This window comes from Pagrus pagrus, assembly GCF_965226575.1.
Source record: "Pagrus pagrus genome assembly, chromosome: 11".
NCBI lineage: Eukaryota > Metazoa > Chordata > Actinopteri > Spariformes > Sparidae > Pagrus > Pagrus pagrus.
Genome location: NC_140195.1, coordinates 3,852,086 through 3,875,531, shown reverse-complemented (window position 1 = coordinate 3,875,531; position 23,446 = coordinate 3,852,086). Strand labels below are relative to the sequence as shown.

Genomic DNA, 23,446 nt, shown 5'->3' with positions numbered 1-23,446 from the left:
CAGCGTGTTCTCCTGAGGGCCCGGTGCCAGTCCCCACCCTGTGATGCATGTCCATATGCCGGGTGTATTAGCTTGGAGAAGCTGTGGAGAATCGCACCAACAGGGATGGCCATCTGTCCTCTTACAGATATAGCATGGACTCTGCAAGCGCATGAAGGCAGGATCTTAAAACATTTGGTCCATTATATCACAGCGCTGTGATGAATGGGCTTTACAAGGGCCGGTCCTATAGGCAGAACTAATTATGTATAGCTTTTTCAGCATGGGGGCAGGAAAAAGGCAGCTTCCAGATCAGGAGGGACCAATGAATTGTTTCTTATAATAGTCCTACTTTCAGTGGTGAGAGATCAGATCTTTTATTTAAGTGAAAGCACCAATGCTATGCTGTAAAAATAGTACCAAAAAAAAAAAGTACTGCATTCAAAAGCTACTTAGTTTATATAACATACATCACAGCTATACTGGCATATTTTAGTTTGCTTTTGAAAATCAAACATGGGAGACTAGAAAAAAAAGACAAAAAACAGAAAATCACATACAGTCCCCTCATCCCCACTCACTCATAGATACGAATTATTTTTGTTAAGATCCATGATCCTTCACTCAAGTGGTCAGTATGTCCATTCACCGATATTTATGAACTAATCGTTACTTAATGATTCATTAATCTATTATCTCCCAGTCTGTTTTCTACTAACTCATCATCATATAGTCCTCAAATCACAGTTTATTTAGGAATTAAACATTAATGATTCATTAACTATCAAGTCGTTCCTGATTCATCCCTCACTCGCTCATCGGTAACTACTCACATTTTTGTCAACCAAGTGTTATTAATTTGGGTAACTTAATTAAACTTAAAGGTGCACTATGTAGTTTTTGGAGAACACATTTTAATCAGAAGAGAAAGATTCACAGTTTCACATTGTTTATATGTGGCGGACTCTGCCACCTTTCTAGCTTCAAACAGTGTTCTGGGACCTTGTTTTCCATGTTTATAATCTTTTACAAATGTTAATAAATGGTTTATAGAGTATTTAATTGTTTGATAACAGTGACATAACTATAGTGAGCTGAAGCCACGCACCTTCCTGTGGACCCCATGGGACCTTATTTTGGAAAAACTCTGTATGGTAGTGAACGGAGAGAGACAAACATTTTTTTGATCCTGCTTGAATTGTGCCATGAATCACACATATGATGTTTGTCAATTTAAAAGACACATTTTCAAGTCAAGATAAAATGCCATCTAGTTTTGTGTTAAAGCGCTCAGTGAACTACATCGTCTCAACACACGTCATCAACACCAACACGGCCACCACCTCGGCACAGAAAAGGTCCTAAAAACGATGAAGATCAAAATAAATCTGCTCATATTGACAACTGCAGTTATGTGAAAGGTGAGTCAGCCAGTTCTGAGAGCCGCTAATATACAGGAGCAGCTCCGCAAGGTTTAAATTTGGGGTTTTCGTGAGCGTTCAAATGAGACGACGTTTAAAATTATCTTTTAAAATGACGAACATCATGTGCTTGATTCATGACACGATTGAAACGGTTCACAAATTCTCTCTCCATTCACCACCATACAACGTTTTTCTGAAATAAGGTCCCATGGGGCAAACCGGAGGGGGCGTGACTTCGTCTCTCTACTAAATGAAGTTTGATTAACTATAAATTCACCATTTATTAATGATGGTTGTTACACGTGTCACCTAAGCACCTTTACACCACAGACTGTTTCCATTTGTGCTGATAACCTTTTCTCATATGGATTTTTTTTTTTACAACATCCTACATGAACAGTGGGGGTCTCTTCTGTCACAGGGAACAGGATTGAACTGGATTGTTGGGGACAAACCAGTGTGGTTTTAAATGGGTCTGTATCTGGATCTAGATTCTTCTCACCGCTCTGCGAGGACAAACAGGAAGGCAAATCATTCTCATCAGTGAAGGGAGACAAACAGGTCAATATGGCCTATCAATAATGAAACAGAGCAGGGAGGCATGTTGTTAGTCCTCAGATGGAAGGGCAGCACAGGCCATCAGGGGAGTTAATCAGAGGATTCATGTCTTAAAGAGGTATTTCACTTTAAAACGGCACCTCATCTTTCATCTCCACGTGAGGTAAAGGACAGGAAGCTTGATTCAACCGAGTGATTGTAACGTCCAGATTCTGCCGCTGTGACTCAACCTTGACAATCAGTTATATTATATGAAATAATTTTTGAGACAATATCCACTTATTATAATTTATGGTGTTAAATAACAGCCAGTTTTAGATCCATTCAGGAGAACACATTTAGAACATGACGAGTGGTGGTAATAAGGGTTATTTCAGCTCGTCTTAGTGCGCTGTGGGGGTGCGTCAGACAATAAGGGGACTGTAGATGATGAGGAAAATGAAGAAAATGGTTGAAAAGGACTTAAAGGAAATGGATGACGGAAATGGAAAGGAGGTGGAGAAACTGGGTTTACAGAACGTTAAACAGAAATGTGACTTCCTGATGAGCAGACATGAAATCCTCCTCTTATTAATATTGAAAAAACATAACATATAGACTTTTTTTTTTAAATGATCACCTCATTAGCTTCTACCACCAGCCCTCCCTCCCCACACAGCATCATCATAAAATGACCCTCCTACACAATGTACCATCATATAATCAGACATTACCTACACTCGCAGAGAATATTATCAGTTTGTGTTAATGTATATTGTTTAAATCATGTGTTAAAGTCTTTAAAGTTAAACAAAATAGTTGTAGTGTTTGTTTTTTAATGTTGTTAATTGTCCCTGCTTCGTGTGAGAGCAGTGTGAGCAGGAGAGGCTTCCTGCCCTGCTGTTACGATGGTCGAAAAACTCTATAAACAAACAATTAGGCTGCACTCATGGCCCCCTGTTCGATCATTACGAACAACTGAGCACAGTCCATACATGCAGGACAGTATAGCATGCATGTATATATATATATTTATATAAAGGGAATGATGCATGATAGCCAAGGTATGGCACTGCATCTCAAATCAAGTGTTATGCTTAAAATAAATCCATATCTGTAACAAGCAGAGTGTGAAAAATCAATCATGATCAATGTGACAGGGGATTTTGTGGGAAGTGTTGCTATGGAGGAGAATGCAGAGTGTGAGAAAGAGAGAGAGGCAGAGGGAGAGAGAGGGAGAGAGAGAGGGAGAGAGAGGGGGGAGAGAGAGAGAGAGAGAGGGGGGGAGAGAGAGGGAGAGAGAGAGGGAGAGAGAGGAAGAGAGGAAGAGAGAGGTAAGAGGGCAGCGTCTTTTTGCACACTGCAGATTAAAGTGACCTCTGGACCTCTTCCTCCGATGTTTCCCTAATTACCTTGTCTCACCGTCCTGATAAACGGCACTGAGGCGATTTCCTCCTCTCCTGTTTACATCTTAAAAACTTGACACGCTGACGCTTGTGGAGTGCACGCTGAAGTTTTACAACAAGTATTGTGCAGGTGGATTTTGGCTGCGTCTGCTGTCTGTATTACAGGAGATGAATCAGTCTCAGCGTAGTGTCTTGAGTAATATCTGGAAGACGAGGGATTCCCTGATTCAGCTCCATGACAACTCACATCAGGTGTTTCTGCTGATTAGAGCCCGACCCATACAGAGTGGTGTAGGGATGATGTATTTTTATAGGCTAACATGGAAGCTAGCATCGCCCTGGTTCCCTCGACGGAAAGCCTATCAGTTTTTTTAATTGGATTTTGGAATATCGCTGAAAATAATCTTTGTGATACACGATTTGTTTGCCAAGTTAAACTTCACAGATGAACACCATTTAATCTAAATCCAAATATCTTGAGCGTGTGGTAACCACAGACATTATTTCCAACATTTAACCGAAAACTCATTAAAAAAATTCACAGACTTTGAGACGAGGAAACGGGAAGTGCAAAATCGGTATAAAACCCAAAACAAAGCGATTTCGCTGTGACCGCAATAAATGGATAAAAAGAATGGCGAAATAACAACATCATAATGCCGCCTTGTAAAAAGCCTGAATTCATGCTTCGTCGGTTCATCTGTTAGACGACAAGCAAACAACTTTTAAAATGCTTGTTACCTGAATGGAGTTCGGATCGATCAGAGCTATGCTGTGCTGAGACATTTTTCCATGACTTACCATGTAGTCCGCCTTCCTCGCTCATTTTCCTCCATGCCAACTCCTTCTTTGTCCTGTTTTAGTATGAGTAGATGTGTTATCGTACAACTCTGGGTGTCTGCAAACAGCGACGATTAGAGATTATTATCCTCTCCTCTATTGCTGTTCACGACACAGCGTCACACAAATTTCTTGCCTGAGTTCAACATTTTCAACTCACACGAATGTGCGAATGTGCGAATGTGTGTCTTGATGAAATGCAAGTTTACGTTTGCGGGTTCATTAGTTGCATTTTTAACCATCATATACTTGGCTATAAGAGCCCATGTTGTATTGTTTTCATTGAAACAGCTGTGTCTAATACTGTTCGCCTCGGCCCAGTTCACTGTCAGATTGTGAGCAAAATAAAGTGTAAATGTTAGATTGCGTCTGTCATTCCTATTATTAGGCTGCGGAGTTACCGATTGTGGGCCGTAAAGAAAGCTACAAAATGGCGGTAGAGTCAATACAGGTGGCTTCCACCAGGAAGAGCGCCAGGCTTTGAAGCTATTTTTCGTTGTGGCCAAACCGTGTAATGACATCGTCAAGTGATGCACTGCGGCACAAAAAGTCTTTTCCCCATAAGCTAGCATTGTGAAAGAAGCATCTCTAAAACGGAGGATAAGTTTTTTGGAGCGTCACAACCCCCGTGAAATTACTTGTTTGACTATCATAACTGGAGCGATCGGTCCAGTAACATTTGGAAAGTCTAGATTAAATCATTTTATCCCCATTCAAGTTAGCCAGGCGCTAAACCAGAAGTTAGCCAGCTCGGTCGGCTGAAGTCTGTAGTACGCACGCTCAATGGGCCCCATGACAGGGAAGATCCGGGTATTTTAATCGAGCCATTTTGGCTTCACGCGCCAAATTACTGAGTCGTTTTTCATAGTGGCCGAACCGTGTTACTACAGCGTCACGTGATGCCCTGCGGCAGAGTTTTCCCAATAAGGTAACATGGTGAAAAAAGGGGCCTTAAAACGGTGGATACATTTTTTTGAGCGCCACAACCCCCGCGAAAAGACTCGTAACCCGGAAGTTAGCGGGCTGCTCGGCGGAAGTCTCGAGTGCGCATGCTCTGTGGGCCCACAAACACAGGATCAAAAAGTACGGGAATGAACCAGGCTCCGTCTCCAAGGTAGTGTCCAGGTTTTAATGTAACGTTGTGTCAGACTGCAAAACAAACAGCAGTAAATGTTATATTATGGCTGTCATTCACACTATTAGGCGGCTGTGTTCCCGATTATGGGCCGCAAAGAAGGCTACAAAATGGCGGCAGAGTCAAAGAGGGATCACCGTAATTTTTGGTAACTTTACACTAACACGTTACTTTTCTTAGTAGATAACGCAGTAACAAATTAACCAACACTGACCCACATTTGCTCTTCTTGTTGTTAGGTTACACACACACACACACACACACACACACACACACACTCACGGAGGGGTCCGGTTCATACTTCGCGGGCTCCTCCTGCATGTGGCCGCAGCGGACACGTCAGCAGCGGGAGATCAGCACCGTGGACAGCGGCGGCTGCTCCATAATAGAGCAGCTCCTTCCCTGCCCGGCTGCTGGGAGCACGGGGAGTAGACGGAACCAGCACCCACCGATGGACGGACGGACGGAAGAGGGACGAGTAGAGGAAAATAACAGCGACTTGTTTACAGGATGACAGTCGGAGCTTTTGTTTCTTCTTCTTCTTCTTCTTCTTCTTCTGCTGCTGCTGATTCTTCTTCTTCTTCTTCGTTCTTCTTCTCCCTATTCCGGAAGTAGCTGCTGCGTTGGTTCAATCTCCAAGCCGACCATTTCGAGGAGGAAAATCAGCGCCAGCAGTATCATCACCACCATCTATCTGATCCAATAATCAATGCCATTACTGCTGTGTAATTGCTCTCGGATGCTGAAGACATCTCCATGCGTCTCCACCGTGTGTGTTTTTTGTCCTCTCCCTCCTCCTCTGATTAGAAGACGGTGCCTTTATTCATCCGCCTCTCTTTGACATTTCAGCGTATTTTTTTTATTATTATTATTATTTTTTATTATTATTATTATTGGCTGACGATGGACATCGAGCGACGATGGGAAACACGGGGCTGTCGGGTGTTTTTGTGCTAGGCTCGTGAAAAAAAAAAAAAAAAAAATGCAAATGGAAAAAAAAAAGGATTGTGTTTTTGATCTCGACGTGGATTGTCGGGGATTGTTCGTGGATCAACCGGAGGCTTTACCGAGAGGAGATGAAATAGAGGAAGGTGGAGGAGAAAATGGACCATGATCTGACGCCTGGGATGCTACAGTGAGGGGACAATAAGAACAAAAGATCATAATAATAACAATAATAGACGTTTTTTATAATCACATCCGAATACAACTTCCATTTCATCTTCGTTTTTTCCCCCTTTTTCTATTTTTTTTTCTATTTTTTTTTTTTTTTAAAGGATTATGATTCTTGACAAGAGTCCCAGATGTGACTGTGTGGATGGCATGTCGTTGTATTTTACATCCCATCATCATCTCCCGTTTCCCGGCTCGGTGTGGCTCTCTCTCGGCCACTCTCTCGCAGTCTTCTGCTTTGGGTAGCGAGAAGAAGAAAAAAAAACATGTAGGCTATTTTTTGCTGCAAGCCCAGTGCATCTGAAAAAAAAAAAAAAAGGTGTCTTTGAGAGCAGCGGCAGCGGCAGAAGCAGAAGCGAGGAGGAGGAGGAGGAAGAAGAAGAAGAAGGAGAAGAAGAAGAAGGAGGAAAAATGGACCGTGGAAATGAAAAACAGTACAAGTTGCGATGTTTTTTCGGGGTGCGGTGGAAGATGCATGTAGTTGTTTGAGTGATGAATATTGAAGAGAGTGTGTCGGCCAGCTGAAAGGGAAAATCTTTCATCCGCATTGGCTTAGACACACATGCCATCAGTGGGGCGAGAGCCTTTATTCCACTGGATGTGGTGTTAATGAGAATAATACAACAAAAAACAAATGAACATGTATGAATAATAATAATAATAAAAACAATAATAATAATAATAACAGAAGGAGGAGGAGGAGAGGAGGAGAACAAAAAAAAAAGGACAAAAACACTTCATTTATTTATTTCCAGTCTGGCGGATTCTGTATGTAGCCAAACATGTTCAAGTATCGGATCCGCATGTTTTTCAATGAACTGAAAGTCCTGGTGTTTATGCGATCCGATTCGAGACAGTCCGGCTCAGACACAGATAGACGGTCCAACACCAACACCACCACCACCATGCGAGGTCTGGGGATGGGCGGCTGCGGTTGGCCGCCGTTCGTCGACTGCCATTCCCGGGATGACGAGGAGGAGTACTACGGCAGCGACCCGCGGCCCCGGAGCCTGGCGTTTGAGGACAAGGAGCCCAAGCTGCAAGTGGGCCTGGACGCCGTGTCTCTGGCCAGCACCGCCAGCAGCCTGCGGACCCCCCAGTGCCGGATCTGTTTCCAAGGCCCAGAGCAGGTAGACATGCAGCATGAGTTAGAAATGGCTCCTGATAATGCGTCCTGGGTTTGGATGGCAGACAGGATGTTTTTTTTTTTTTCCCCCTTCACATTTCTGTTGCTCTTTAAATGAGCCATTTCACCACGCATGAATTGTTCCAGGTCAGCAGGTTTTTGTGTGTTTTTTTTATTATTATTATAGGAAGTTGATTTAAAGAGTCACACCAGGTTCTGTGTTGTAATCTGCCATTTTGATTTTTTTTTTTTTTTTTTGTTATACAGCAAATCACAAAGGGTCTGTGATTCAGTGGAGCTACTACAACCATCCTGTCCTACATCTCTCTCTCTCTCTCTCTCTCTCTCTCCCACCCACCTTCTCCTCAGCTGCCTCCTTTTGAAAGAAAAAAAAAACAATCTAGGATGAAGCCTTGGTTGTAAAAATAGTCAAAAATCAGTTTTATTCATGAGGCCCCCCCATCACATAGCTGCCTCACAGAAACCAGACACAATCTGTCCTAACACCCTCGATTCAGAGGCAAATATTGTCCTTTTGTTCTGGGAAAAAAAGCAAAAAGATGATTAGCTCGGTGATCTGGACGTCTAAATAACACTGTTTTCACAGCTAAGCTAATCAGCGGTGAAAAAGGCAAGCGGTTCCCACACATCTGAAATCCGGCCAGCATAGCAACAAAGAAAGTTAGCCAATTAGGTCTGCGGGATGACAAATAGAGTGAGAGGGACTGAATATTCATGAGTCACAATCATTTTGTAAATGTAAATCAAACTGTCCCCTCGTCTGCGTGTGTCACAGGACAGGATGATCGGCCATTGATTGGGTGACGATCGCTGTTCCTGTTCCAGACGACGGTGTCGACTGATGACAAGTTCATTTGTCAGCCTGATTTCTGGTCCTCTCTCAACTCCGCTTGATTTTTTTTTCCCCTTCTTTCTTTCTCCCCAAACAAAACAATAAGTAGTTGCCTCTGCTTTGGTCTGTGGCCAAATGTTGATCTCACCAGATGTGCAGAAACCTGTGCCGCCTGGCTCAGCAGGTAGTCCTGAAGCCTGAGATAATTAGAAACACTGTAAATCCTGTAGGAGCACAGATGGATATTACCATTTAGTCACTTCCCTAAGATAGGCATATAGTGTTATTACAGCCCATGTGCTAATTTATGACATCTGGCTTAGAGTTTTCTGCTGAGAGACATAGTAAAACCGGAGAGTATAAATCAGTTCGGGCTTGTTTTGGAAGTCACTTGATGTTACAGACAGGGATCAACCCCGGGTTGCAGTCTTGCCCACTCAAACATCCCCCTTTAATAAAAGGTTGATGTTTTGAGCTCTGGGCTCTCCGGCAAGGTGACTCATCGTGCAACATGGCTCTGAGCTCCCTCTTTTAGCTACAGACAAAGAGAAAAAGCAAACAAAGCACCGAGGGAAGACCCTGAGACTACACTACTACATCAGCTCCTCGCTCTGATATGATTTTTTTTCTGCCTCCGCGGCACTCAGTTTTTCTGGAAAGGTAAAGTGCCTCCTTGGGTGCAGGGTGAGAGGGGAGGGGGGGAGCTCACGTTTGCCTTTCTATTGTTATTTCATTATTCAGGCAGGTCACAACAGGGGCCGGGATCATGTCGCTGTCAGCGGGCCAATTACCTACAGACATAATCACCTCGCTCTGTGGGCTGCATTGAGTATGAATCCTTATTAACTGTCTGTCAAAGGCGTCAGTGTGTCGGCACGGTACAGTAGCTGGGCCACCGATTCCACTTAACGCCGTCTGGATTCACAGAAGTCGTGCCAGAGCCGGCCGGAGGGGCCCATGCTGCGTTGGGTTTTGCGTGGAGATATGTTGGAGTGAAGCGAGGCGATGGCGATGGTGGTGCTGGAGGAGGAGCAGGAGGTGGTGGTGATCACCCTTGCCTGCCCTTTTCACTCGCAGTGCCCAACAGCGTGTTTCCACAGTGACACGCAGTCTGGAGCTCAGGAGGCACTTCCTCGCTGAGGTTTTTGTCTAAAGGTTACAGCTGAGGAGGAACACCATTTTCTTAGTCATAGGAGTGACACACCAAATTAACACCTTCATGCTCTGTGAAGTGGCCTTGAGGGACAAACCCACGCCACATCACCCGGCAGGAACACAGTGTGTGTGTGTGTGTGTGTGTGGGGCGAGCAGCCTTCGTGTCAGAAAGGTTCCTATTGTTGTTGAAGGTTGACTATATTTTTCTTCTCGTCAACAAATCCCACGAAAAGACCAAAACTAACAATGAGTTGATCCGAGTAGCTGAGCTCGGCTGTCACCAGGAAACGGTTTAAAAAAGTCCTACAGATTAAATGATGAATTATTCTTGTTACTATCAACAGGATATCATTCTTCTGTCTGTGCCTTCAAAAACAGACTCGCTTTTGATTCATAAATCAGCTTTATGATGTGTCAGTGCTTTGGTTGAGGTTTGGTTGGGTGAAAAACATCTTGTTTGGCTTAAAATAAATACTTTGCTATTGTTAATCGTATATATCCACAGGATCCATCTTTTACATGCTTCCCATTCATTGTGCAATGCATTTTTGTAGCTCCGTGTTGCATTTCCAGAGATGTAGTGTTGTGTTGACTGCTCCTGATTTCTATAAAGTTCACCGGGTCAATACCGATCTGGTATCGATATATCGGCCCCATGCACATATTTTTTAATTTTTTTGCGAGTGATTCCTCCAATGTGGTTATTAAACACACATTGGCAGAATATTTTACAGTTTCATTGACTGAAACAGTCAACTAGAAATGTAATAATTATAAATAGTTTGCACTGTGTTCCTTAAAACAAAAAAGGTTTCACATCAGCCAGTGTCGACAACATGTACGCTGCTACTGATATATCTGTGACATCGATGACCTGTGATAGAAACGTACAGTTATCAAGTTAAAATAAAGACAGATTCAGCAACGTCATGGCTTATATCCCGCCCAGAGACAATATAAGAGAAAAGTAAAGTAGTAATAGAAGAGAAAGTTTCCAAACGAGCCTCCATGTTGTTCAGATTAGAAATCCCGGAGCAGCTGGCCGTGAATGGCGTCTGTCCAATCAGGTGCAGCCAGGAGTGTTTGTGCCGTTGTAGGAGGGTGTTGGTCAAGAGTCCAATGCTGGGAAGCGCTGCAAGCCCTCGCGTCCAAAAAACAACCCTGTGGCTTTTTTTTTTCTCTTAAAGAAAGAGGAATATCAGGGATGAATGAGTAGATCATTACCATTTACGCATGTCTGACTGGACAGAAGAAACGCTGCTAACACGAGAGAGAAGCTCATTTTGTCTGTTTTTATGTGCGCGTTGCTTCATCAATCACTTTGCTAATTTGTTAATGCTAACCTGCGCTGATCCAGCACTTTAAAGTTAAAGATGTTCAGTGTTTCTAGGAATGAATGGACTTTGGGTTGACTCGCATGAGAACACAGAGCTACGTGTTTATTATTTATTAGAAAAATGATTTACAGAACGGCCTCACAGTTGAGTGTCAGATCAAGGTTTTTGATCACAAGAGTAAGAGAACGAAGCTCTTTATAAACTTGAATGAACAAACTTCGATCAGCTACCTAATGAGGATGTTTCTTCATCGCAAATACAGACGTTGACACTTTACTCTGATGATACTCGTGTTTGTAAAAAGTACCAGATACTCGTTTCAGCTCAACAATAGTGAAAAAGTTGGATGCTTTTATAAAAACGTCGCCTGACTTCCTCCTTTTGCTCTCGTCATAACTACTACAGCCACTAGGGGGCCGTGTCACTTCAACTTAAACATCTCTTGTGCCGTCTTGTTGGGGTTCTGCCAAAATGACTCATGCTGTCACTTCTCTCGGGAGGAACATGTAAGAGCCACACAGCTGCTCCAAATGTGTATTAATCCATGACTGAAAATAGTTCCCAACAAACACACTGTTTACTCCTGTCTCAGTCCTGTTTGCTGAACATATTCATGAGTCATCTTTAAAGATTTACATCTTCAGCAGGAACCACATTGTTGGTTTTGGTCTTTTCGTTGTTGACAATAACAAAAATATATAAAAACTCCAGCCTTATCCTTTAAATCTGGCAGAAGGTTTACCGTCGACATGTTTTTATGTGAGTACATCCTGCTCGTCCAGATGTGACCTTTCATGTCTCGTCCTGTGTTGCCTTCAGGTACAGGGGCGGATTTTTGAAAATGGGAGAGCTGCCAAATGGAAAAATACGCATTAGACACACAAAAAAATTACAAAAAAATGTTTTAATTCCATCCTCATTTAGTTAATTGGAGTTGGATTCAATTAGATTTGACTCAGATAGGTGAATTTCACAGGTTTTAATTCCCCCCTCAGGGAGAATCAGTATTATTACTGCAGAAAACTTAAAAACATAAAATCTTATCAACTCTTTATTAGTATCACTTTCTGTGATAATCATTCAGCTGTTCAATTTAATGTTTTTACTTATTTCCTGAAGGTTGTTTTGGAGACGCTACCATAAAAAACAATTATAAGTAAAGACATTAATAGTCAAAAACATCGTGCAGGCTGTAATCCTGTGATCTCGAGCAGGAGGATCAATAACTCTGAACATGAAACAAACCAGAGTTTGAATCTTGAATCTTATTATGTGATGAATTCAGGAGATACTTTGCAAATAAAATGAGTTTTATTATATATAAATTAATTCTATTACTTAATAGCGATAATTGGACGGACGTGCAGGAAACATCTGTGCCGTGTGAGTCTAAAATATGTTCTGTAATTAATGGAGCAGATGATGAAATTGCTCCTTTTAATTTTAGATTTAGATGAGACGTGAATTAAGACAGAATCATCGGTCAGCACATTTTTCTGCCTTAAACAGCTGCTGTTCGAGGTTTTTAAATCGTAATCAGAGCTTTTAAAGGTCTTTGTTTTTATTTTGTCCCGGTCGATCATGACATTAACATTCACGCAGAAGAAGCCTGAAAATGTTTCCTCACACACACACACACACACACACACACACACACACACACACACACACACACACACACACACACACTCGTCTCCAGGACAGCTTGACATTTCAGAAATGTTTGCTTTCATATGTTTTTTTATTTAGTTTCTCATATACTTCTGACCTTCTCTGTGTTATCTTTATAATGTCAGCAGGCAAGTTATTTTAAAGTTTATGAGTGGCATGTGGCTCATCTGCCAAATCCAATCTTTTATGCGGTGGGACACTCGAAGTCTTTTATTATAAGTGGGAAGGTCAAACGGGCCAGATGGGGGAATGACAGCGTGCAGAAGGACAAAAAAAAATTGGAAGCAATATTTGTGTCAGTGACGTCCTCTGACGCATAAAACCTGTAGTGATTTAAAACAGGAATTTCTCTGAGTAGTTACTATAAAACATATTCTGATTCATATTTCTGAGTCACCATTTGGAAATGAAATACTTTGATGAGCACTGATGTTAATTAGTTCAGAAATCTGCACCAAGAAAATAGATTTTGTTTTTGAATTAAACTTGATTTCCACCTTTTTTTGAAGTCACTACTAAAAGAAATTAACTTTATTGAAAGTTCCTGTTTTTTTTAAATATGCCACAGACACAGCCACCGAGTGTTCACTACAATAACATTTATTTTCCTTTTTCTAGAGAAAAACTTGTAGAAGAAATACTACAGCAACTATTAGTAATATATGCTGTTTTTAATGAGATATTATCAGATCTCACGGTATCGTAGTCGATATTTACCAGAATATTGAATCTGGAACAGTTGTTTCGGCGTCTTTGGGCTCTTATTTTGATATGAAAACGTGTGTTGATATTTGACGAGGTGGGAATAAGACCTGACTGACAGAAGAACGCCCGCTCGCCAGTTTTGTCTATATTTTGGGTTTTAAGCAGGAGAAAATGGCGAGCCAAGAGAATGAATGAGACTAAATGTCGCCTTCACTGTAAGACAATAATATCGTCTATCAATATATTTAGGCGGGACAATATCATGATATAAAATATATGACAGTAACACTCTTTGAGGTCAATTTATCTGCTGTCTTACTGGGAATTTAATGGAAGTTTGACATCCAATCAACGCATCCTCATACCTTAACGACTGAATAGGTCGATTGCCAGTGACTCTCCAAAAAGAGACATATCACCCTCTGCAGAACAACATGACCAGTGCAGCGTACCAGCAATGGGTGGACCTTGTGGCTCGTACTGCTTCACCTGACTGCCTCCTTTGCTGCTGCAATAACTACAACGGCCACTTGAGGTCGAACACCGAACAAGAAACATAAATATGGGTCGTGAGAAGCTGCTTTCACAGTCGACCTTTATGAATGCATCCAGTTGGTTTGTCGGCATTCAGAGACGGTTCAGGACATGCTAGCTTAGCGCAGGTGATTCAGGTGTGGAGCGACAGCCTAAACTGTAAAACTTTACATGTCAGCCTCTGATTATCAAACACAGGTAGGCCGATCTGGGATTCATGGCATTGATGCTGTCTCCCGATCAGTGGAATGAATTTGTGTGGCGTTTAAAGGCGGTTTTGATCGAGATCATTAAAGTTGAACCTTGTTTGATTGATTTGTAGAAAAAGTTAATGCAAAAACAACAATATGTGATTTCATACGGTGTCACGTGTTGGACTATTCCTTGGCTGGGTCCTTATGAGCTTTAGAGGTGCTGGTTACCTTTGGACAGAGCCTGGCTAGCTGTTTCCCCTTTGTTTTCAGTCTTTATGCTAAGCTAAGCTAACTGTGTCCTGGCTCCAGCTTTATGAGAGACACAGAGTGGTGTTAATTTCTTTTTTAAAATCACATAATTTGAATTTAACTCCACTGAAGTGAACTCTCCTGTCAGCCAATGTTTGTTTCATGTCCTCCGGATGTGTTTGGGTTTCGCTGGGAGATGTAAATTGTTATGAAGTTGGATGAGTGTGTGTGTGTGTGTGTGTGTGTGTGTGTGTGTGTGTGTGAATGGTCATCAGGCTTCAGCAGCTCCTCACTCCTCCTCCACCTGCCTGCCCTTGAAGCTCCACCGCTCACTGCCGTTGTTGCAGAGTGCTAACATGCCCCCTTCGCCGACCGGGCCTCACATCAAGCTGTGTCCTTAATAGCTGCGGTTACACTGAGAATATTTCCTGCAAACCTAATTGAAATCATTCTGATCAGAGATTTCTATTTAAGTCTTTACATCAACGCTTAATACATTGATCCGATAAGATGTGCGCATACATGCCCCAAAGCATTTCATCAGAATATAACGTGTTTGACAGGCGCAGAGCGGCTCCACCCGCTGTGAGGCGTCTAATCTGACAGAAATATAACAGAAGAAGAAGAAGAAGAAGGAGATTTTTAAATATGTTTTTATTTATTTTTATTGAGAAAATTACATGTATTCATTCACTCATTCGCTCTGCCTGTTAATACAACTTTAACGATGGACCCACATCGTGTTTTGGGAACTGTATTCGTTGTTGTTTAAAGTTTTGAGCCTTTCGACCAGGAGCGCACAAACTTCTTCCTTCCGAGGGCCAAAATGGAAACTGAATGTTGGAAAAAAGCAAACGTGTTGCGTCTCAAGTTCTCCGAACTGACTGACCTCCTGCACAAAGTGTGCTCAGACGATGAACACTGATTATTAATTAATGATCCGACATATTCAAAGGGATATTTTTACCTCAGCATAAACAGTGATTTATAATCCAGATTGCTTTATATTAAGGCTGCAATGAGCCTTAGTTATTAGGTGATAAGGTCCTTAAAAGTCAACATTTATTAAGCTTCGTTGGTTGCTTTATTTAGTTTTTTGATGCCATCTTTAACACTTATACAGTCTTAATGTTAAAAAGCATCTTATTAAGCCGTTACAAGATGAATAAACAATTAAAAAAACACTAATTACAAGGAACTTAATATAAAGCATAACCCAATTTTAATGTTTATGACTGTCGAGGTGTTAAACGATCCCTAAATGTTTTAAGATTTCCAACAAACAGTTGCATCGGCTACAGAAGAGTTTTGTCGCTTAATGTTTCCCCGACGTGAGGCGAACATGCACAGGAAGAATATTTTCATCCCAACCAGAGAGAAACGGTCAGATTAAGGGTTTACATGGTTATTAGGCGCTAATATTGTCTAATTGAGCTCATTATCAAAGGTTTACTCCACCACTTTTGGTCTGAGCTCTTGTGATTGAGGTGGTTACATGACGCATTTTTATCGTGAATGCATTATTAGTGGGTTATTAGGTCCCATGTAAACGCAGTTATCGACTTAAAAATAACTCACACTGGTGTTCTTCCCCTCAACTCCTGTTTTTAAAGAGCGTTCACTCATGTGTGATGTATGTTTCAGGACATGGAGCATTTTACTTTTCTTCACTTTTCATTAAGTGAATTGGGAAGTGATGCAAAACATGCCATCAAATATTAAGCCTTCTGACAAAATGGATGTTTGACATTGAGCGGCGACGACAGCCCTTAATGTGGTCATCCTTAATGCGGCGAATATGCCAGCAGGCTTCAGGTGCTGGTGTGGTGCTGAAGAGACAGATAGTTTGGTCCCAGAGCCGAGCTGAGGAAACGATTATAGGAGGGGATTTTTTTTTATTTTAGCTGAAAGGAGAGCACTTTTTTTGAGCACAGGGGAGAACAGGTGAAGGTCTCCTGTTTATTATTCCTGCCCAGTATTTATATCTTCTTCCACTTATCCCTTCAGAGATTTATGAGATTATAAAAGAGATCAAAATGTTTACATCGGCTGGATGACTTTCACGTGCGCCACCGGTCGTAAGGAGCGTTTGATAATAACGATAATCATCGTCTGTATCAGGGATTAATTCTCCCAACAGTAGCAGCTGATGCAGGACAGTAAGATCACTTTGAGGAACACAACACATGTGGATTTTATTCGCGATCGCTCCGACCTCCAATCAAATTAAATGTGTCCTTCATTCCTAGTCGTTCTGCTAATCACTGTAGAGAGATGAACGCATGATGACTGTGTCTGTTCATGACTAAACTATTCCCTCATTTTCAGGCGATATAAAGTCACGCGGTTAGTCATCTGCTCCTCCACAATTAAACAAACTGTAACAAGGACACTTAAAGTTTAGTTGCACTGTGCATTTAGAGTTAGAGTGGCTGGTTAAAGTGACTCACGTGAGTATTTGTGACGCAGGTTGTCAAAAAAATAATGTTCTGCTTTTAGTTTTAAATGGTTAAAGAGATAGTTTGTCATGTTGGGGAATAGTTGTTCACTGTGTCCTCATATCCAGGTCAAGCTAACCTGTTGCTAGTTGTTGCTTTATTTAAACTGGCAATAGAGAAGTTTTTGGCTTTAATAATGACGCCATCAACGTTTAGATTGGATCCCTGTAAACTTTGCCTTCACTGTGATATTTTCTCTGAGGAAAATGAAGGTTGAGTGACAATCCTGTCAAACTGACACCATTTCTATCTGCTCTCATGTCTCAGTATGAGAATAAATAAATGAATAAACTAAATATTTGTCGCTCTTGGGGAAACAATTGTCATACGATCACTCTTTGGTTGTGTTTAGGCACTAAAACATCTTGGTAAGAGTTAGGAATACACTGTGGTTTCAATTAAAGAACGTACCTATATCACATGTATACTATGCATCTCGTGTTACTTTACAACATTTGTAGGTTAAGATTACTCACCGTTTACTTTCGGTTTCACCCTGGACTGGAGCAGCGCCTGAGCTTGTTTGACTCGACCATCCATCTCCTCTGTCTTGACCCCACTAGTGGCAATAAGGCCCCAGGCATGTGTCTAGTATGCCTATATATCCTGTCAGGGTGATAAATACTGTGGCCACTAGATGTTGATGAAGGTTCACAGTCATCCAGGTCAAGTGCTGTATCGTAGACAACGGGACTTCTTGAAGACATGTCGCCTCTCATCCAAGAGGCTTCCTCAGTTCTAACTAACTGGAGGAGCAGGTTTTTGGGAGCGTCCTTACAGAGTCGTTAAGGTCACGTGTTGGTCGCTGATCCAACCGGCCTTCATCTGGGTTGCTAGGGCTAGGTGAGCCCAGGTGTGAATGGTTGTTAAGCTGTCTGGGGAGGGAACTCAGTACTGCATTGTAGATGGGTGATGAGTAATGTCGTAGGCCACCTCCTCTGTTCAAAGACGGTTGTTCCAGTTTGATGTAGATGGATTTTTACTTTACTCCTCTTTCAAACCGTCTGTCACACGTGTCCTTAACGACTCTGTCAGGACACTCCCACACAGAGTTTAAAAGCCTGCAGCTCCTCCAGTTAGTTAGAAGTGAAGGAGCCTCTTGGAAACTGAAAAACTCCAGTTGCCTACGATACAGCACTTAGAAATATGGCCACCAGAGGTCGGCACCTAACAAGGAAGGTCAGTATGGGTGGTAATAAGCTGCTTTCACAGCCGACCTATATAGTCGTGTTTTTGTACATACCATGTACGTCTTACCGAGGCAATGAGATTGTGATTTTGGGCTTCATAAATAACATTTATTTAATTTAAATTTGTATTTAAAGCATTATTATTATTAAAAGTCAATTATTTGTATTCATACCTGCAGGTCTCATTAAATAAACAAGACTCATGTATTTCACTATAAAGAAAAATTATATCAGAATAAATTTGTGTAAATGTTTAAGTAATATTTGTTTTCCACTTCACTCACTCTGCTGTGTTTCCCCGTCTGTCCTGCAGGGTGAGCTGTTGAGCCCCTGCCGCTGTGACGGCTCGGTGCGCTGCACCCATCAGCCCTGCCTCATCCGCTGGATCAGCGAGAGAGGATCCTGGAGCTGCGAGCTCTGCTACTTCAAGTACCAGGTCCTGGCCATCAGCACCAAGAACCCTCTGCAGGTAACATGAAGGCTTCTGACAAGCTGACGCACAGGGGAGGAATGTAACTAAGTACATTTACTCAAGTACTATTTTGAGGTACTTTAACTTGAGTATTTCCTTTTTCTGGTACGTTATACTTCCACTTCACTACATTTTGGAGGCAATGTGTATATGTATAATTACAGTACTTTAACTTGTACTTTGGATACTTAAGTACATTTAATATTAGATACTTTAAGACTTTATCTCGAGTACTATTTGTATGGGGGACTTTCACTTTTACCAAAGTAATTTTTTCACAAGATATCTTTACTTTCACTCGAGTATGACTCCTGGATACCTTTACGACGCAGCTAAAACACTGATTCTGAGTCGAACGCAGCTCCACACTCGCCTCTCGAATTGCAGAAATTGAAGCGAAAGCCACTCCAGCACTGATACTGTGCCCGTTCAGACGAGTCTGACTCAAGCTGCACATGGGATTCAACTTACAAACCAGCCAGCACAGCATGGCTCAGTTCAGTTCGGTTTGGCTCAGCCTCCTCGTCAATTTCCTTACAAAACACGTCCAACACTTTCTCGACTGGGATTCAGGGTTTTTGGATAAACATCACGTAAACAAGATGGAGATAGTCTGTGAATATGTAAAAAGCCTCCTCAGCATGCAGGTAAACGCTGTCATGCTCTGCGAGGTGTATTTTTTTTAAATTCATGAGTGAACCAGACGGGCAGATCTTACTGCACGCTGCTGACTGAGACGGTTCATATTAACATACACAACATATAAACGCTGCTGCATCAGATCCAACACTCTGCGAGAACACGTCTCCGTCCGTCACTGTGGTGTGAGGACTGTTTGCCATATTGCGGTGACACATTTTCTCCCTGCGTCACCGTCCTTCTGTACTCCTTCTCGAAGGCGGCCAATGGCTCTGAAACCTAAAGACAGGATGCTGTGTACATGTGTGTGTGTGTGTTTGTCTGACATATTCATGAACATGTGTGTTCATCATGTACTCATATGTGTGGATTTCTGGAGAGCAACTACGTACTTTTACTCGAGTACTATGCTAATAATGCAAACTCTAGTTGGAGCAGCTGAGACCTGCACCGGTTCTTCCTGATTTCCTAGACGTCGCTGTCAGAAGCAACGTTACATAGAGAAAGTAAAGACAGCGACAGTGAGGACAGCTTGCTTTCAGAAGTGCTGACGTTGTAGGGAAACGCCATCTCAGTATCTTCCTTCCAGGACATCCCCAGAGTCGTGTATACTGCAGGAAGCTGTCTCATTTTTCATGTATTTTGGGTTCCTGACTGCTTTACGTTGTGTTTAATTAACAAAACGACAAATCAGATTTATAGCAGAGCTTGTGCTTAAAAAAGGATTCCCTGCATTTGGAGCGAGGACGGTGTAAAAGGACTTTTACTCATAACAAAGTGTGTTTAAATTGTTGTATTGGTACTTGGATGCGAGCACTTCTTCCACCACTGATTTAAAACATTGTTCTCCTCTCCAGTGGCAGGCCATCTCTCTGACGGTGATAGAGAAGGTGCAGATAGCTGCCATCATCCTGGGTTCCCTTTTCCTCATCGCCAGCATCTCCTGGCTCATCTGGTCCTCCCTCAGCCCCTCGGCCAAGTGGCAACGTCAGGACCTGCTCTTCCAAATCTGCTACGGCATGTACGGCTTCATGGACATCGTCTGCATAGGTAAAGGCGGACGCTTAAAAATGTGCAGGCAGCGTTAAAAATAGCTCCAGTTATGGATGAATTGTGTAAGAATATCACATGGATGTAGTAGAAGGTTGAGGTGAGAGAGAGAGAGCTCAAAGAGACGCATTATGCAACGAGGGGAGTAGCAAAGAAAGCAGGACGTGCTCCGCAACAACACACAAATATATTAATAAACATCGGTTGCATTATGCAAGGACAAACTAACACAGTAATGAAAAACATGTATTCAGCTCGCATTCTGTTAGTTGTTAAGGTCAGACGAAATTAAAAGCAGAAAGTGAATTAAAGAAGCAGATGGTGGATATAGGTAGGAGATGACATAAAAACAAAGCAGATCATGACGATGTCGCAGAGAACAAGCGATGCAGTTTTGTAGGAGCAAACCTGGTCGAGTGTTCTGGTGTCGCTGCGAGCCGCCTCGTGTACGACAGCACTGAAAACAGATGGCAGCAGATATCTGCACTGTGATTATTGCCAACCGTCTATTCTCATCCACAGGCGAGATGGAAACTTCCTACCTACCACGCTGATGGAGCCATTTAGCATAACATTTGATGTACAGCAGTGGGAATTCATTGGCTTTTCATTGCACTGTCCTTCACCCTGCTTCTTCTTCTTCTTCTTCTTCCTCCTTCTTCTTCTCTCTGCCCAGGCCTCATCATCCATGAGGGATCGTCAGTGTATCGAATCTTCAAACGATGGCAGGCTGTCAATCAGCAGTGGAAAGTACTGAACTATGAGAAATCAAAGGACTTGGGCGACCCGGTGAGTTCGAGCAGCAAGGCGGGGGCTCGCGGCTCTCGCGGCAACCCTCACGGTCTGGCCAGCAGCAGCGGCGGGCGACAGAGCAGGAGGTTAAGAACTATTCTGAACCACCATTGTGGATACACCATCTTGCACATCCTGAGCCAACTGCGGCCCAACGACCCGCGGATCAGCGCCGCCGCCAACCGGGAGGTGGTGATGAGGGTCACCACCGTATGAGTGGGACTTTTTGGCATGCGTGATGGGATAGACCTCGTTTTTTTCTTTGTGTCCAGATGTAAATGAGAGGACGAACTTATGGACCTGATCTTAAATACTGAAGACTCATGTAGGCAACAGGAGCCTGCGAGGATTTCTCTTCTTGTTTCCTACAACGAAAGGAAGCCAGACGCTCCTTTTCAATTATTAAAGAACTGTCGAAAATAAGGACGAAAAAGCATTAAAAGACATCAAACGTGAAATGTTAAGGGGAAAAAAACTGTAAACAGGCTTTATAACTTAATCCAAGATGATGAGACGTTTTTTCCAGTTCAATATCAGGATGCACAGAGACATTTTTTCTTTGATTTGATCCTCTCGGTTTTGATTTGTATCTATTTCCTTTTGGGTTGTTTTTTTTTTTTACTCACTTTGATTTTGTACGGATGTATGATTTTTAGAGGAAAAAAATCATGTAACTCCATACATGCCAAGCATTTCCAGACGACTATGTGTAATGATCTTTAAAAATTTCTACAAGCTAACCGATGCTGGTAAACAGACCGAAAACTGAAACAAACAAACAAACAAAACAAACGCGAGGGGAACCCGGAGGTGACAGCTGAACAATAATGTCATTACGAGCGATGAGAAAAAAATGAAAAAAGGGGGAAAAAGAAAAAAAGAAAACAATAAGATTCCAGTGACACTTAACCTTTCTGCAATAAAGATACGTATGTACATTTCACAGGGAATTTTGCATGGGTATATAATTTTATTCTTCATCACATAACATAAGCACATGACAAATTTGCTCTATTTCGAATGGTGCTTGCCAAAAATAAACACTTTAAAAACATCTGATTTCATTGCACCAACTTTTTGTCAACATGACAAACGGCAGTGTGTTACAGCTATTTCAGCTCAAATACAGATTGTTGCTGCTGTGTGCTGATTCAGATTTGATAATAAGTAAAACTATTGGATTAAAAACCGGGATCAGACGATCTCTTAATACTCAGTCTCACTCAAGTCTCTTCTTTACTCCACCCGGAGGCTCAAAGTGTTTGGTGAAGTCTTGTTTTTCGTAAAAATACGACGTTTTCAATAGTTTGTTTTCTTTAATGAACGTGTTTAAACTGTTTGAACGTCTTCCTCAGGTGAAATGAAATCAATTATTTAAAACTTTGTTAAAGCCTAAATCTTCACTGCAGCTGCTGAGCTGAAAGTGTTAGCGTACAGCCCGTCTGGGGTGGCTGTTCAAGCTTGACCGTGCGTCGAGGCGAGGGTGTAAATAACATATTTTCAAATCAATTTGGGATCTCTGGGCTTCTGGAGACTTGGATCACCTCGCAAGTTATGTTTAGTTTTGGTTAGTTTACATTTTAAAACAAGTCTCAAGCTACTTCAGTTGTTTAGGAGAACGCTGCAACGCTGTTTTACTGTGAAGCTCCAGGAAATGTTTGTGGACAAAGAAACTTCCCCCGACTTCCCATCAGCGTGGTGGTGAGGAGATAGTGACTACATTTACATTTTGGGGTGAATTGATCCTTTAAAGCAACATTAAGTGACTTTTTTAAAATGCTAACCAGCTAGCCCCTAGCCACTTCACACCTCAAGGGATGATCGTCTGAAACACTACCGCGGTGCGCCGAGCTCCCAGTCGAGGCCGAGTCAGCTACTAGGATCGCTTGCTGGCTGCATGGCTAACTGAGCTTATTAGCTAACAGCAACTGCAGTTAGCAGCAGCTGGTGGCTAAGTTTGCAGGTGGTCAATTCTTACATGTAGCGCCTTTAAAATAACAGCTTCAAAATCATGTCGATGGTACAGTGTGTTGTTACGGGGTGAATAATGTCTCTGTCACTTGTTTCCGACTTTAACTTCAGTGAGAGTTTAGAGTCCTGGGATTTGTATTCACTATAGTGGTGTTGCAACTGTAGGGGGCGCCAAATCGCACTAAAATGCCATTTTCTACATAATGTTGCTTTAAAGCACAGCAGCACTTTAAACTAAATGCTAATGCTAGCATGGCAGCAATTCTTCCACCATGTAGGTGTGTTCTGAATGACGATCCATCCAATATTTGTCAATTAAAACCTTAAATGTTAACCTCATAAATAATACATTTTGTGCAGTAAATGAAAACTTTAATCTGCAGAAAAAGTCAGGGGTTTGGGTTAAAGTCCATTAATGTCTGAACCAAATGTCATTGACTAGTGGTTGACATATTTCAGTCAGAACCATTACACAGACCCGGCCGTCAACAGAGCCGTGCTGACTGAAAGGCAAAG

The 23,446-nt window shown here is 42.1% G+C and overlaps 2 protein-coding genes across 2 annotated transcripts in view; one reads left to right on the top strand and one right to left on the bottom strand.

Annotated features, from left to right (window-relative positions):
• The window catches only part of agap2 (ArfGAP with GTPase domain, ankyrin repeat and PH domain 2), a 49,944-nt gene extending 44,275 nt beyond the window's left edge, over positions 1 to 5,669 (bottom strand). Inside the window, exon 1 of the mRNA XM_084366569.1 lies at positions 5,600 to 5,669. Coding sequence (XP_084222695.1) covers positions 5,600 to 5,642 — 43 coding nt within the window. The 5' untranslated portion in view covers positions 5,643 to 5,669. The remainder of the gene's footprint in view (positions 1 to 5,599) is intronic.
• A 1,607-nt stretch (positions 5,670 to 7,276) lies between these two features.
• marchf9 (membrane-associated ring finger (C3HC4) 9) lies at positions 7,277 to 22,175 on the top strand (the record flags this gene model as incomplete). The annotated part of the gene is made up of 4 exons (XM_084366576.1): positions 7,277 to 7,624; positions 18,320 to 18,475; positions 19,975 to 20,167; positions 20,844 to 22,175. 4 exons carry the CDS (start codon positions 7,277 to 7,279, stop codon positions 21,173 to 21,175), a joined length of 1,029 nt encoding a protein of 342 aa, XP_084222702.1. The 3' UTR covers positions 21,176 to 22,175.
• Between the last annotated feature and the right edge of the window lie 1,271 nt (positions 22,176 to 23,446).